Raw genomic sequence first — 12,785 nt, 5'->3', positions numbered from 1 at the left:
GCCCCCTCCCACCTCGCTCTGCCCCTGCCCTCCGGCCCCCCAAGACGGGGAGGGCCAAGCCCAGCGCCTCCCCCTGGTGCCCCCCCCACACACACACACTCAGGAGGGACTCAGGGTGCTGGATCTCCACAATTTATTGTGTTTGGGGTCCTCACACCCACGGAGACCCCCAGCCCCACTAGGGGGTGGGCAAGGCCCCCCACCCCTACTCCTTCTTGTTGCCCCACTTGGCCATCTTGTCGTTGATGGGCATCTTCTGGAAGCGGCTGGACTTCATGTAGGCAGCGACCTTCTCCAGGGCCTGCGGGAGCAAGGGGAGTGCCGGGGACCCATCCCCCCCAGCCGTGACCTCAGGGGTCCCCACCCACGGCCCCCCCACACTCACCCCAAAGCGGTCCATGAAGTCCTTGAGGTTCTTGTAGGGCTCCAGGCACTTGGGCTCGAAGATGCTGTTCTGCTCCAGCACGTCGAACATGAGGAAGTCCACGAAAGTGAGCTGCGGGGGGAGGGGGGGGGACACACACGGTGAGGGGCAGTGTGGGGACGCCCCCCCCCGCCCCGCTCCCCGGCCGTACCTTGTCCCCCGCAAACCACTTGCGGTCCCCGAGGAAGTTGGAGAAGAGCTTCAGCTTCCCCGGCAGCTGCTCCAGGTACCCCAGCTTCAGCTTCTCCTGCGAGGGCAAGGAGGCGGCCGTGGCTCCCGCCGCCCGGGGACACCCCCGCGTGGGGTCCCCGAAATGACCCCCCCCACCCTGCAGCCCCCGGGGGGGCACTCACAAAGTCGGGGCTGTAGCAGACCACGATCAGGCTCATGCGGAAATCCACCACCTGGTTCTCCAGCATGTCCACGCGCAGCTTCTCCTCCTCCGTCTCCCCGCCTGCGGGACGGGGCAGCCGTCAGCCCCCCACCCCCAGCAAAGCCCCCCCCCGGCCCCGCAGCCCCCCCAGCACTCACACATGTTGTGCTTGCGGGCGATGTAGCGCAGGATGGCGTTGCTCTGCGTCAGCTTGGTGCTGCCATCGATGAAGTAAGGGAGCTGGAAGGGACGTGGGGGTGTGGGGACACCGGGGGGGGGGGCAAGGGAGGGGACACACAGCGGAGTGCCCCCCCCATGGCCCCCCCAGCCCCAGGCCACCTACGTTGGGGAAGTCCAGCCCCAGCTTCTCCTTCTCGTTGATCCATTGGCTCTTGTCGTAGTCGGGGGCTGCGGGGAGAGCAGGGGGGTGAGGCCGGGCTGTGCCCCCCCCGGTGGGGCGGGGAGCTGGGTGCCCCCCCCAGGACACAGCCCATCCGTTTGGGTCTCAGGAGGGGAAGGAGGAGCTGGGGGGGGGGCCTGACACCCCCCGGCCCCATTACACAACGCCCCCCCCAGCTGCAGAATCGGAGCGTGGGGCCCAGCCGCGTGCCCCAGGAGAGCAGCGGGGGGGTCCCGGGGGGAGGAGATGTGCTGCCCCCCCCTCACCTTCCCCGCAGCTGTACAGCTTGTCCTCGTAGGGCGTCTCGGTGTGCTCCAGCAGCAGGCGGATGGCGTGAGCGAGCTGGGGGGGGGGGGGGGGGGACACGCGGTAATGAGCCCCCCCGCCGGGGAAACTGAGAAAGCAGAGCCCCGAGGGTCGGGTGGGGGAGGCGGGGAAGCCCTTAACCCCCCCCCAACCACACCGGGGGCACCCCGCCGCCCCCCCCCCCGCCCCTCAGGGACCCCAGGGCACAGCACGAGGCACTGGAGGGGGGGAGGGGAGGCAAACAACCCCCCACGAGGGGGGGGGGCTCAACACCCCCCCCAGCAACATCAGGGCCCCCCCCAGCCCCCCCAGGCTTGGGGAGCCCCCCTCGGCCCGCCCCGCCCGGGCGCGGCCCCCACGCACGCCGCGGATGTCCCAGTAGCCCAGCACCGCCATGGCCGCGATCGCTGCTCCCCCACCCCCGCGCCCCCCCGCTTCCCCTTCGCCTTCCCGGGGCGGGGTTTGGCTGGGGGGGGCCCTTAAAGGGGAACGCGGCTGCGGGCGGGGGGGGCCGCGGGGCGCAGCCCCCCCACCCTGGGCCCTACGGTGTGCATGGGCCCCCCGCCCCCACACACACACTGGGGGGCTCTGCACTGCCCCGGACCGCACGGGGGGGTCCCCTTCTTCTGCTCCCCCCCCCAGCTGCACAGCAGCGGCCCTTGTCCTGGGGGCCCCTTCTGCCCCCGCACGGTGCATGGGGGTCTTGTTACCCCGGGGGGTGCGTGGGGGCCCTCCAGCCTCCCTTTATCCAGGGGGGGCACGGAGGGATGACTCCCCCCCTCCCCCAGGATGCGGGAAGGCGCCGTCACCCCCCGGAGCTGTCCCCAGGGTCCCCTCCCCTCCCAGCACCCCGCGGCGGCTCCATGCGCACAGAGGGGAGGGTGCGGACCCCCAGCTTTATTCTGCAGGGGAGGGGGCTGGGGGGGGCACACGTGCGGGGGCACGCATCGCGGTCACTCCTTCTTGTTGCACCACTGCGCTCTCTGCCAGAAAACGGGGGTCTTCATGAAGCGCCCCGACCGCATGTACGCCCCGATCTTCTCCAGCGCCTACAGGGTGGAGAAGGGATGGGGATGGGACAGGGATGGGGACGGGACAGGGATGGGGACGGGACAGGGATGGGGATGGGACGGGGATGGGGACGGGACAAGGATGGGGACGGGACAGGGATGGGGACGGGACAAGGACGGGGATGGGGACGGGGATGGAGACGGGACAAGGATGGGGATGGGGACGGGACAGGGATGGGGACGGGACAGGGACGGGGATGGGACAGGGATGGGGACGGGACAGGGATGGGGACGGGACAGGGATGGGGACGGGACAGGGATGGGGATGGGGACGGGACAAGGACGGGGATGGGGACGGGACAGGGATGGGGATGGGGACGGGACAGGGATGGGGATGGGACAAGGACGGGGATGGGGACGGGACAGGGATGGGGATGGGGACGGGACAGGGATGGGGACGGGACAAGGACGGGGATGGGGACGGGACAGGGATGGGGATGGGGACGGGACAGGGCCAGGCCTGGGGACAGGACGGGGATGGGGACACTGGGGTGTCCCCGCTCACCTCGAAGCGCTGCAGGAACTGGCCCAGGTTGCCCTGCAGCTCAGGGCAATCGGGGACAAACATGCGCTGCTGGTCTAGCACGTCGTACGCCACAAAGTCAACGAAGGTGAGCTGCGGTGGAGGGGGCGACAGTAGGGTCAGCCTGCCGCCCCCAGCCCCCAGCCCCCCCAGCCCCCAGCACCCACCTTCTCCCCAGCAAACCAGGCCCGGGAGCCCAGGAACCGCGACAGCTCCCGCAGCTTCCCCGGCAGCTGCTCCAGGTATGCCGGCTTCAGCTTCTCCTGTGCACGGGGGGGGGCAGAGCTGGTGCAGGGCCCCCCCCTCCCCAGCCCCCCCAGCACCCAGGGGTCCCAGCCCCGTGGCCAGGACCAGGCAGGAAGGGGCGCGTCCCCAGCGCACCTTTGCAGTGGCAAGAAGAGGCCACGGTGTGTTTTGTGATGACCCCGTGTCCCCAGCCGGGCTGGGGACCCCGGGGGGGTCCTGTCCCCCTGTCCCCCCCCCATGGCACTCACAAAGTCAGGGTTGTTGCAGAGCCGGATGAAGCTCAAGCGCAGATCCATCACCTGGTTCTCCAGCATGTCCACGCGCAGCTTCTCCTCCTCCGTCTCCCCACCTGCGGGACAGGGCAGCCGTCAGCCCCCCCCGAGACCCCCCCCCCTCAGCCCCGCAGCCCCCCCCAGCACTCACACATGTTGTGCTTGCGGGCGATGTAGCGCAGGATGGCGTTGCTCTGCGTCAGCTTGGTGCTGCCATCGATGAGATAGGGCAGCTGGGGGAGGCAGCGGCGGGGGGGGGGTCAGCCCTGGAAGCCCCCAGCCCCCCCGTGCGCCCCCACCCCGTGCCCGGCCCCCACCTACGTTGGGGAAATCGAGGCCCAGCTTCTCCTTCTCGTTGGTCCAGTCGCTTGGGTCAAAGTTTGGGGCTGGGGGGGGAAAGGGAGATGGGGGGAGCAGGGAGGGGGGGGGCACAGGGAGACGGGTCCCCCCCCCCGCACCCCCCACTGCACCAAGGAGGCCGGGGACGCGCAGAGGGGGCTCCCCAGGAGCAGCCCCCCCGCCCCCCCGGCTCCCTCCCCTCCCTTCCCCCGCCCCCCAGGCACTGAGCCAGGGCCAAGGCCCAGGGCCGGGGGGGGGCAGCAGGGGGTCCCCTCCTCGGGCCGTGCTGCCCCCCCACCTGGCCCGAGGCTGTACTGCCGCTCCTCGTAGGGGGTCTCGGTGTGCTCCAGCAGCAGGCGGATGGCGTGGGCCAGCTGGGGACAGAGCACGGCGCCTCGTCACCCCCCCGGCATTAGGACCCCCCCCCGTCCCCCTCCCCTCTCCCCGGGCTCACCCCGCGGACGTCCCAGTAGCCCAGCGTGACCACCATGGCGGCTGCGGGGACAGCGCTGACGACCGCCGGGGCGGGGCGGGGCGGGGGCGGCACCGAGCGGCTGAGCCCCCCCGCGCCCTTCCCCCCTCCCCCCGGAGCGCGAGCAGAAGTCTGTGAGTTGAGATAACGACAGTTTATTAAGACAGGGAAAAGAATAACAATAATAATAATAATAATAATAATAGTAATAATGTGTACAAAATAAGTGATGCACAATGCAATTGCTCACCACCCGCTGACCGATGCCCAGCCTATCCCCGAGCAGCCGGCCCCCCCACCCCGGCTAGCCACCCCTATATATTGTTCAGCATGACGTCAGATGGTATGGAATACCCCTTTGGCCAGTTTGGGTCAGCTGTCCTGGGTCTGTCCCCTCCCAGCTCCTGCTGCACCCCCAGCCTGCTCGCTAGCAGGACAGAGCGAGAAGCTGAAAAGTCCTTGGCTTGGTGTAAGCATTGCTCTACAACAATCCAAACATCAGCATGTTATCAGCGCTCTTCTCATCCTAATCCAAAACATAGCACCCTGCCAGCTACTAGGAGGAAAATTAACTCTGTCCTACCTGAAACCAGGACAGATATCCACCCCTTATTCCATACCATTTATGTCATGCTCAGGTTACACTCTTTCCAATACCTTCTAATTAGTCACCATTTTCATCTATGATATATAGCAACCATGGTAGTGATGACATACAGTGTTATATGATAATTAACATACTACAATTCAACTCATGGGCTATTCTCACCCAGTATTAGGTCCCCTTGAGGTACACACCGAACCTCCCCATTCTTTTGCATTACCCACCAAGTGCATCCAGGTCCCTGGGCAAAAGCAATCCCACGAATGGGCTTGCCTTTTCCTGAGGCAGGAGTAGCCCAGACTGTCTTACCCAGCATGTTTCTTACGTGCACTACAGGAACTTTATCCCCTTCTACAGTGCGTAACAGGTTTGATTGGGCAGGTCCAGCTCGGTTGGCAGATCCTCTAGTATTGACTAACCAGGTGGCCTTTGCCAAATGTGTTTCCCAATTTTTGAATGTCCCAGCACCCATCGCTTTCAGTGTAGTCTTTAACAGTCCATTGTATCGTTCAACTTTCCCGGAGGCTGGTGCATGATAAGGGATGTGATACACCCACTCAATACCATGTTCTTTGGCCCAAGTGTCTATAAGGTTGTTTCGGAAATGAGTCCCATTGTCTGACTCAATTCTTTCTGGGGTGCCATGTCGCCATAGGACTTGCTTTTCAAGGCCCAGGATAGTGTTCCGGGCAGTGGCATGGGGCACAGGATATGTTTCCAGCCATCCGGTGGTTGCTTCCACCATTGTAAGTACGTGGCGCTTGCCGTTGCGGGTTTGGGGGAGTGTGATGTAATCAATCTGCCAGGCCTCTCCGTATTTGTATTTCAGCCATCGTCCTCCATACCAGAGAGGCTTTGACCGTTTGGCTTGTTTAATTGCAGCACATGTTTCACAATCATGAATAACCTGTGCTGTAGTGTCCATGGTCAGCTCCACCCCTCGGTCACGAGCCCATCTGTATGTTGCATCTCTACCTTGATGGCCTGAGGTGTCATGGGCCCATCGGGCTATAAATAATTCACCTTTATGTTGCCAGTCCAGGTCCACCTGAGCCACTTCAATCTTAGCAGCCTGATCCACCTGCTGGTTGTTTTGATGTTCTTCAGTAGCCCGATTCTTGGGCACATGGGCATCTACATGGCGTACCTTTACAACCAGGTTCTCTACCCGGGCAGCAATATCTTGCCACAATGCAGCAGCCCAGATGGGTTTGCCCCGGCGTTCCCAGTTGTTCTGCTTCCATTGCTGTAGCCACCCCCACAGGGCATTTGCTACCATCCATGAATCAGTGTAGAGATAGAGAACTGGCCATTTTTCTCGTTCAGCAATATCTAAGGCCAGCTGAACGGCTTTCACTTCTGCAAACTGACTCGATTCACCTTCTCCCTCAGCAGCTTCTGCAACTCATCGTGTAGGACTCCATACAGCAGCTTTCCATCTCCGATGCTTTCCCACCATACGACAGGACCCATCAGTGAACAGGGCGTATTTCTTCTCATTTTCTGGTAGCTTGTTGTACAGTGGGGCTTCTTCAGCACGGACCACCTCCTCCTCTGCTGATATCCCAAAGTACTTGCCTTCTGGCCAGTCCATAATCACTTCCAGGATTCCTGGGCGACTGGGGTTACCTATTCGAGCCCGCTGAGTAATCAGTGCAACCCACTTGCTCCATGTAGCATCAGTTGCATGATGTGTAGAGGGGACCCTTCCTTTGAACATCCAACCCAGTACCGGCAGTCGGGGTGCCAGGAGGAGCTGCGCTTCAGTACCGACCACTTCCGAAGCAGATCAAACTCCCTCATATGCTGCCAATATCTCCTTTTCGGTTGGCGTATAGCGGGCCTCAGATCCTCTGTATCCCCGACTCCAAAACCCCAGGGGTCGACCTCGAGTTTCCCCAGGTTCTTTCTGCCAGAGGCTCCAGGTGGGACCATTCTCCCCGGCTGCGGTGTAGAGCACATTCTTTACGTCTGGTCCTGTTCGGACTGGCCCAAGGGCTACTGCATGAACTATTTCCTGTTTAATTTGTTCAAAGGCTTGTCGTTGCTCAGGGCCCCATTCAAAAGCATTCTTCTTACGAGTTACTTGGTAGAGCGGGTTTACAATCAGACTGTAATTTGGAATATGCATTCTCCAAAACCCCACGACACCTAGGAAAGTTTGTGTTTCCTTTTTGCTAGTTGGTGGAGACATAGCTGTTATTTTGTTGATCACATCCATTGGGATTTGACGACGTCCATCTTGCCATTTTATTCCTAAAAACTGGATCTCTCGTGCAGGTCCTTTGACTTTATTTTGTTTTATGGCAAAACCGGCCTTCAGAAGGATTTGGACTATTTTCTTCCCTTTCTCGAAAACTTCCTCTGCAGTGTCACCCCACACAATGATGTCATCGATGTACTGCAGGTGTTCAGGAGCCTCCCCCTGCTCCAGCGCAGACTGGATCAGTCCATGGCAAATGGTAGGGCTATGTTTCCACCCCTGGGGCAGCCGATTCCACGTATATTGGACTCCCCTCCAAGTGAAAGCAAACTGTGGCCTGCACTCTGCTGCTAGAGGGATGGAGAAAAATGCATTAGCAATATCAATTGTGGCATACCACTTGGCTGCCTTTGATTCCAGTTCGTACTGGAGTTCTAGCATGTCCGGCACTGCAGCACTCAGTGGTGGCGTGACTTCGTTCAGGCCACGATAGTCCACTGTTAGTCTCCACTCACCATTAGACTTTCGCACTGGCCATATGGGACTATTAAAAGGTGAATGGGTCTTGCTGATCACTCCTTGGCTCTCCAGTTGACGAATTAGCTCGTGGGTGGGAATCAGGGAGTCTCGGTTGGTGCGATATTGCCGCCGGTGCACAGTTGTGGTAGCGATTGGCACTTGCTGTTCTTCAACCCTCAGCAGCCCCACAACAGAAGGGTCCTCTGAGAGACCGGGCAAGGTAGACAACTGTTTAATGTCCTCTGTCTCTAAGGCAGCTATGCCAAAAGCCCAGCGGAACCCTTTTGGGTCCTTGAAATATCCTCTTCTAAGATAGTCTATGCCAAGGATGCACGGAGCATCCGGGCCAGTCACAATACGGTGCTTTTGCCACTCATTTCCAGTTAGACTCACTTCAGCTTCCAATACAGTTAACTGCTGGGATCCCCCTGTCACGCCATAAATACAGATGGGCTCTGGCCCTTTACAGCTTGATGGCATTAGAGTACATTGTGCACCGGTGTCTACTAAAGCCTTATACTTCTGTGCGTCAGACGTGCCAGGCCATCGAATCCACACAGTCCAATAAACTCGGTTGTCCCTTTCCTCCCCCTGGCTGGAGGCAGGGCCCCTCTAGTCCTGGTCAGAATCTTCGTTTCTGTGTTTAAAAGACTGCCTGCTAGAAGTTGGAGCAGCAAACTTTTCAGAGAACCCCTTTCTCCCGATTGTTTTCTTTTGTAACTCACGTACCCGTGCCTCTAGGGTCTCAGTAGATTTTCCATCCCATTTTCTCATGTCCTCTCCATGGTCACGTAGGTAGAACCACAGGGTGGCGCGGGGTGTGTACCCACCATATTGTCTTCTTTGCACGGATGCGCGTTTACCCCTAATAGCCGAGACGCTGGTTCGTACAGGTGGGGAAGAAAATACACTCTCTTTAAGTTGGTGGACCTCTTCAAAAAGTTTCTCCAAAGTATTCTCTTTTAGTTGGTGGCCACTGGTTCATTCAGGTGGGGGGGAATATAAACTCTCTTTAAGTTGGTGGACCTCTTCAAAAAGTTTCTCCAAAGTATTCTCTTTTAGTTGGTGGCCACTGGTTTGTTCAGGTGGGGGGGAAGATAAATTCTCTTTAAGTTGGTGGAACTCTTCAGAGAGTTTCTCCACAGCCGAGACGCAGGCCTGTAGGGAAGAGGAGAGATTTCCTTCGTACTGCCGGAGTTGTTTAGCCATGTCACCCACTGTGGGATCTTCACCGTCTTTCCAGGTTATTATTGACAATGTGCTGGCCCATGTTGATGGTGCATTCTGTACAAACTTCCGCCATATGGGTCGAGTACACTGGACTTCATCTGGATCTGTGGATGTTTGTGCGTCGTCTAGGTCCTTATAAATTACTTCCCGTACGGCTAATTCCCTCAGGTACTGGATTCCCTTCTCCATGGTGGTCCACTTGACTGGTAGACATACAAGTTCTTCCTTGTAGGGATACCTTCCCTTCACAGCTAACAGGAGACGCCTCCAGAGGCTGTGAGATCGTGCTCCATCTCCAATTGCTTTGTCAATGCTTGCATCTCTAGCAAGGGATCCCAACCGCTTGGCTTCCCTGCCCTCTAATTCCACACCATTGGCTCCAGTGTCCCAGCACCGGAGCAGCCAGGTGACAAGCTGTTCACCTATACAGCGACCAAAATCTTTTCGCACATCTCGTAGCTCACGCTGGTATAGGGTTTGGGTAGTTACTGTTGATTGTCTGACATCCTCATCCTCATCTTCATCCTCCCGCACACTTGATGGCCCAGCCTCGTCTTCTCCACGCCCAGACTTAGCAGAAGACTTTCTGCGTTCTAAACGACCTGAGTCTCTATACCATTTTTTCACCTTTTCTACAGGGGCAACTTGCACTGCTACAGCTCGCCTCTCTGACCCAGCCACAGAGTCTGCCACAGGGGTTGGAATACCCTCTGCAGGGGCAACTTGCACTGCTACAGTTCGTTTCTCCGACCCAGCCACAGGGTCTGCCACAGGGGTTGGAGTACCCTCTGCAGGGGCAACTTGCACTGCTACAGTTCGTTTCTCTGACCCAGCCACAGGAGTGGGAACGGCTGCGGGAGCTGGAACGGCTGTGGGTGCCGGGACGGCTGCGGGAGCTGGAGCTGGAACGGCTACGGGAGCTGGAACGGCTGCGGGAGCTGGAACGGCTACGGGAGCTGGAACGGCTGCGGGAGCTGGAAACGGCTGCGGGAGCTGGAACGGCCTGCGGGAGCTGGAACGGCTGCGGGAGCTGGAACGGCTGCGGGAGCTGGAACGGCTGCGGGAGCTGGAGCTGGAACGGCTGCGGGAGCTGGAGCTGGAACGGCTGCGGGAGCTGAAACCGGGACGGCTGCGGGAGCTGAAACCGGGACGGCTGCGGGAGCTGAAACCGGGACGGCTGCGGGAGCTGAAACCGGGACGGCTGCGGGAGCTGAAACCGGGACGGCTGCGGGAGCTGGAACGGCTGCAGGAGCCGAAACCGGGACGGCTGCGGGAGCTGGAACGGCTGCGGGAGCCGAAACCGGGACGGCTGCGGGAGCTGGAGCTGGAACGGCTGCGAGAGCTGGAACGGCTGTGGGAGCCGGAACCGGGACGGCTGCGGGAGCTGGAGCTGGAACGGCTGCGGGAGCTGTCACTAGGTTGATAGTAGCATCAATTGCAGCTCGATAGGCACAGGCCAGACCCCAGCACGCCACAGTGATTTGTGTCACTTCGGAACTGCCAGAGTCATGACACCTTTTTTTCAAGCATTCTACCAGTTTTTTTAGGATTTTGCAGTTGTTCAGGGGTGAACGTCCAAAACATTGGAGGTGCCCACTGCCCTAGAAACCTGCCCATATCCTCCCACACTCCCTGCCACTCGCAAATATCCCGCCTCAAGACAGATCTCCGGATGAGATTCCTAAGTAGTTGTTTAACCTTAAACAAAACCTGAAGCACATTCAGGAGACATAACAACAAGAACATGCTGGTCTGAGTATCCCAAGGATATTCAACATCTTGTAGAGCTACCGTAACTAGCTCGGGGGATAAGAGGGTGGTGAAGGAGGAAGGGAGAGTGAACAGGTAGGAGAAAATATCTTCCCCTGTCCCCTCCACAGATTGACTCCCTGATGAAAAAGGCAATAGGTGTAATTGCTAATAGTTTCTGAGATATGGTTTCCGAAGTATAGAGTCGACGACAGTGCTGAGTACAAATACCAGGTTAGAGTCATGACCAGATATCTCATCATTTCATAAGCCATTGTTACACCACACAGTACCATAACAATCTTGAACCAGGGCCCGGAAAGGATAAACAGCATGACAGGGAGCACATACAGAAAGTAACTTGCTATAAAACTCAATTTGGGAAACAGGTACAGCAGACTTGAGATGAAAGCAATCAACATTGTGACTAGCAACTATTAAGCAGGTCGAATACTTATACCAATTTTAGTTTAACACACTCGGGTCAAATCTGTCGATATCTCAACCCTTCGAGCCCCACGTTGGGCGCCAAATTGACTGTTGTGGTTTAGCCCAGCTGGCAGCCAAACACCACACAGCCGTTCGCTCACCCTCCCCCCTCCCTCTCCGGGATGGGGGAGAGAAACGGGAAAGTGAAGCCTGTGAGTTGAGATAACGACAGTTTATTAAGACAAAAAAAAAATAATAATAATAATAATAATAATAATAGTAATAATGTGTACAAAATAAGTGATGCACAATGCAATTGCTCACCACCCGTTGACCGATGCCCAGCCTATCCGCGAGCAGCCGCCCCCCCACCCCGGCTAGCCACCCCTATATATTGTTCAGCATGACGTCAGATGGTATGGAATACCCCTTTGGCCAGTTTGGGTCAGCTGTCCTGGGTCTGTCCCCTCCCAGCTCCTGCTGCACCCCCAGCCTGCTCGCTAGCAGGACAGAGCGAGAAGCTGAAAAGTCCTTGGCTTGGTGTAAGCACTGCTCTACAACAATCCAAACATCAGCATGTTATCAGCGCTCTTCTCATCCTAATCCAAAACATAGCACCCTGCCAGCTACTAGGAGGAAATTAACTCTGTCCTACCTGAAACCAGGACAAGGGGTCACCCCCCCGGCTGAGCCAGGCCCCCCGACCCCTCACCGTCTGTCTGTCTGTCCGTCCCCAGCACGGTGAGGTGCCTCGGGGTGCTGTCGGGCCACCAGCTGCTGCAGATGACGCCGGAGGAGCTGCGCGCCGTCTGCCCCGAGGAGGGGCGACGCGTCCTCTTCAAGCTCTCCTCCGTCAAGATGTCCCTGGGGGTGCGTCCCCCGAGCCCCCACACCGTGACACCCCCCCCCCCCCGATGGGTGCTTTCAGGGAGCAGGGGGGCGAGCCCCGGGCTCCCCGCTCCATGCTCGTTCTCCCCTCCCTACAGATGAGCCCCAGGGACTGAGCCGCAGGGAGCACGCCGACGCCGTCCCCGACGTCCTCCTGCTGCCACCCCAGGACAGAGCGCCCTGGGGGGGGCAGCCCCGCAGGACTGGAGGGGCCTGGCAGGAGGAGGTTCCCCAGCCCCCTGTGGTGCCCATTCCTCCCAAAAGCACCAGCGGGGGGAAGCTGCTGGGGGGGCACCGGGGACTCCCACGGGGAGACGCGCTCTGCAGAAGCTGGGGGGAAGCCGGGTACCCCCCGGGGGGGCCATGCACCGCGAAAGGCTCGTGCGAGCCCTGCAGGGCCGAGCTGCTGCTACGGAAAATAAAGAGAGTGACAGCACCGGGCTCTGCGTGGAAATGGGAGGCCCACACCCCTGCCCCCCCCCGCCCCCGCCCCACCCCAGCAGGGCAGGGAGGGGGACTGGGGGTGACACCTCTCACAGGGGTCCCAAGGGGCACGGCTGTCCCCATGGGGGCACAAAGCCCCTCCCAGCACCACCTCGTTAGTGAGCAGATATGTGCTAACGAGCACCCTCCCCCTCCCCCCCCCCCCCCCCCCCCCGTGAAAGCAGACCCAGGGCTCCTTCCCATGGGGACTCGGAAGGGACAACCCACAGAGGAGCTCGACCCCTGGTGAGGGGG

General features: G+C 59.7%; 2 protein-coding genes across 6 annotated transcripts; both read right to left on the bottom strand.

The window, feature by feature from the left end:
• Positions 1–107: 107 nt before the first annotated feature.
• LOC118260424 (glutathione S-transferase Mu 3-like) lies at positions 108–1,962 on the bottom strand. 3 transcript variants are annotated; one of them, XM_035570632.2, is made up of 8 exons: positions 1,867–1,962; positions 1,464–1,539; positions 1,141–1,205; positions 956–1,037; positions 778–878; positions 576–671; positions 386–496; positions 117–301 (listed from the first exon to the last, which is right to left on the bottom strand). In XM_035570632.2, exons 1-8 carry the CDS (start codon positions 1,897–1,899, stop codon positions 206–208), a joined length of 660 nt encoding a protein of 219 aa, XP_035426525.1. In that variant the 5' UTR covers positions 1,900–1,962; the 3' UTR covers positions 117–205. The 3 variants fall into 3 exon arrangements, with proteins under 3 accessions (XP_035426523.1, XP_035426524.1, XP_035426525.1); XM_035570630.2 differs by having other exon boundaries at positions 108–301; positions 576–878; XM_035570631.2 differs by having other exon boundaries at positions 108–301; positions 386–671.
• Positions 1,963–2,380: 418 nt separating this feature from the next.
• Positions 2,381–11,523, bottom strand: LOC118260422 (glutathione S-transferase 2-like). 3 transcript variants are annotated; one of them, XM_035570625.2, is made up of 9 exons: positions 11,484–11,523; positions 4,408–4,557; positions 4,252–4,327; positions 3,936–4,000; positions 3,766–3,847; positions 3,591–3,691; positions 3,264–3,359; positions 3,079–3,189; positions 2,381–2,552 (listed from the first exon to the last, which is right to left on the bottom strand). In XM_035570625.2, the coding sequence occupies exons 2-9, from the start codon at positions 4,441–4,443 to the stop codon at positions 2,457–2,459; spliced, it is 663 nt and encodes a 220-aa protein (XP_035426518.1). In that variant the 5' UTR covers positions 4,444–4,557; positions 11,484–11,523; the 3' UTR covers positions 2,381–2,456. The 3 variants fall into 3 exon arrangements, with proteins under 3 accessions (XP_035426518.1, XP_035426516.1, XP_035426519.1); XM_035570623.2 differs by lacking the exon at positions 11,484–11,523 and having other exon boundaries at positions 3,264–3,691; XM_035570626.2 differs by lacking the exons at positions 3,264–3,359; positions 11,484–11,523.
• Positions 11,524–12,785: the final 1,262 nt, after the last annotated feature.

Source organism: Cygnus atratus, chromosome 24, assembly GCF_013377495.2.
Source record: "Cygnus atratus isolate AKBS03 ecotype Queensland, Australia chromosome 24, CAtr_DNAZoo_HiC_assembly, whole genome shotgun sequence".
Taxonomy (NCBI): Eukaryota; Metazoa; Chordata; class Aves; order Anseriformes; family Anatidae; genus Cygnus; species Cygnus atratus.
This window is presented reverse-complemented; position numbering and strand designations above follow the sequence as displayed.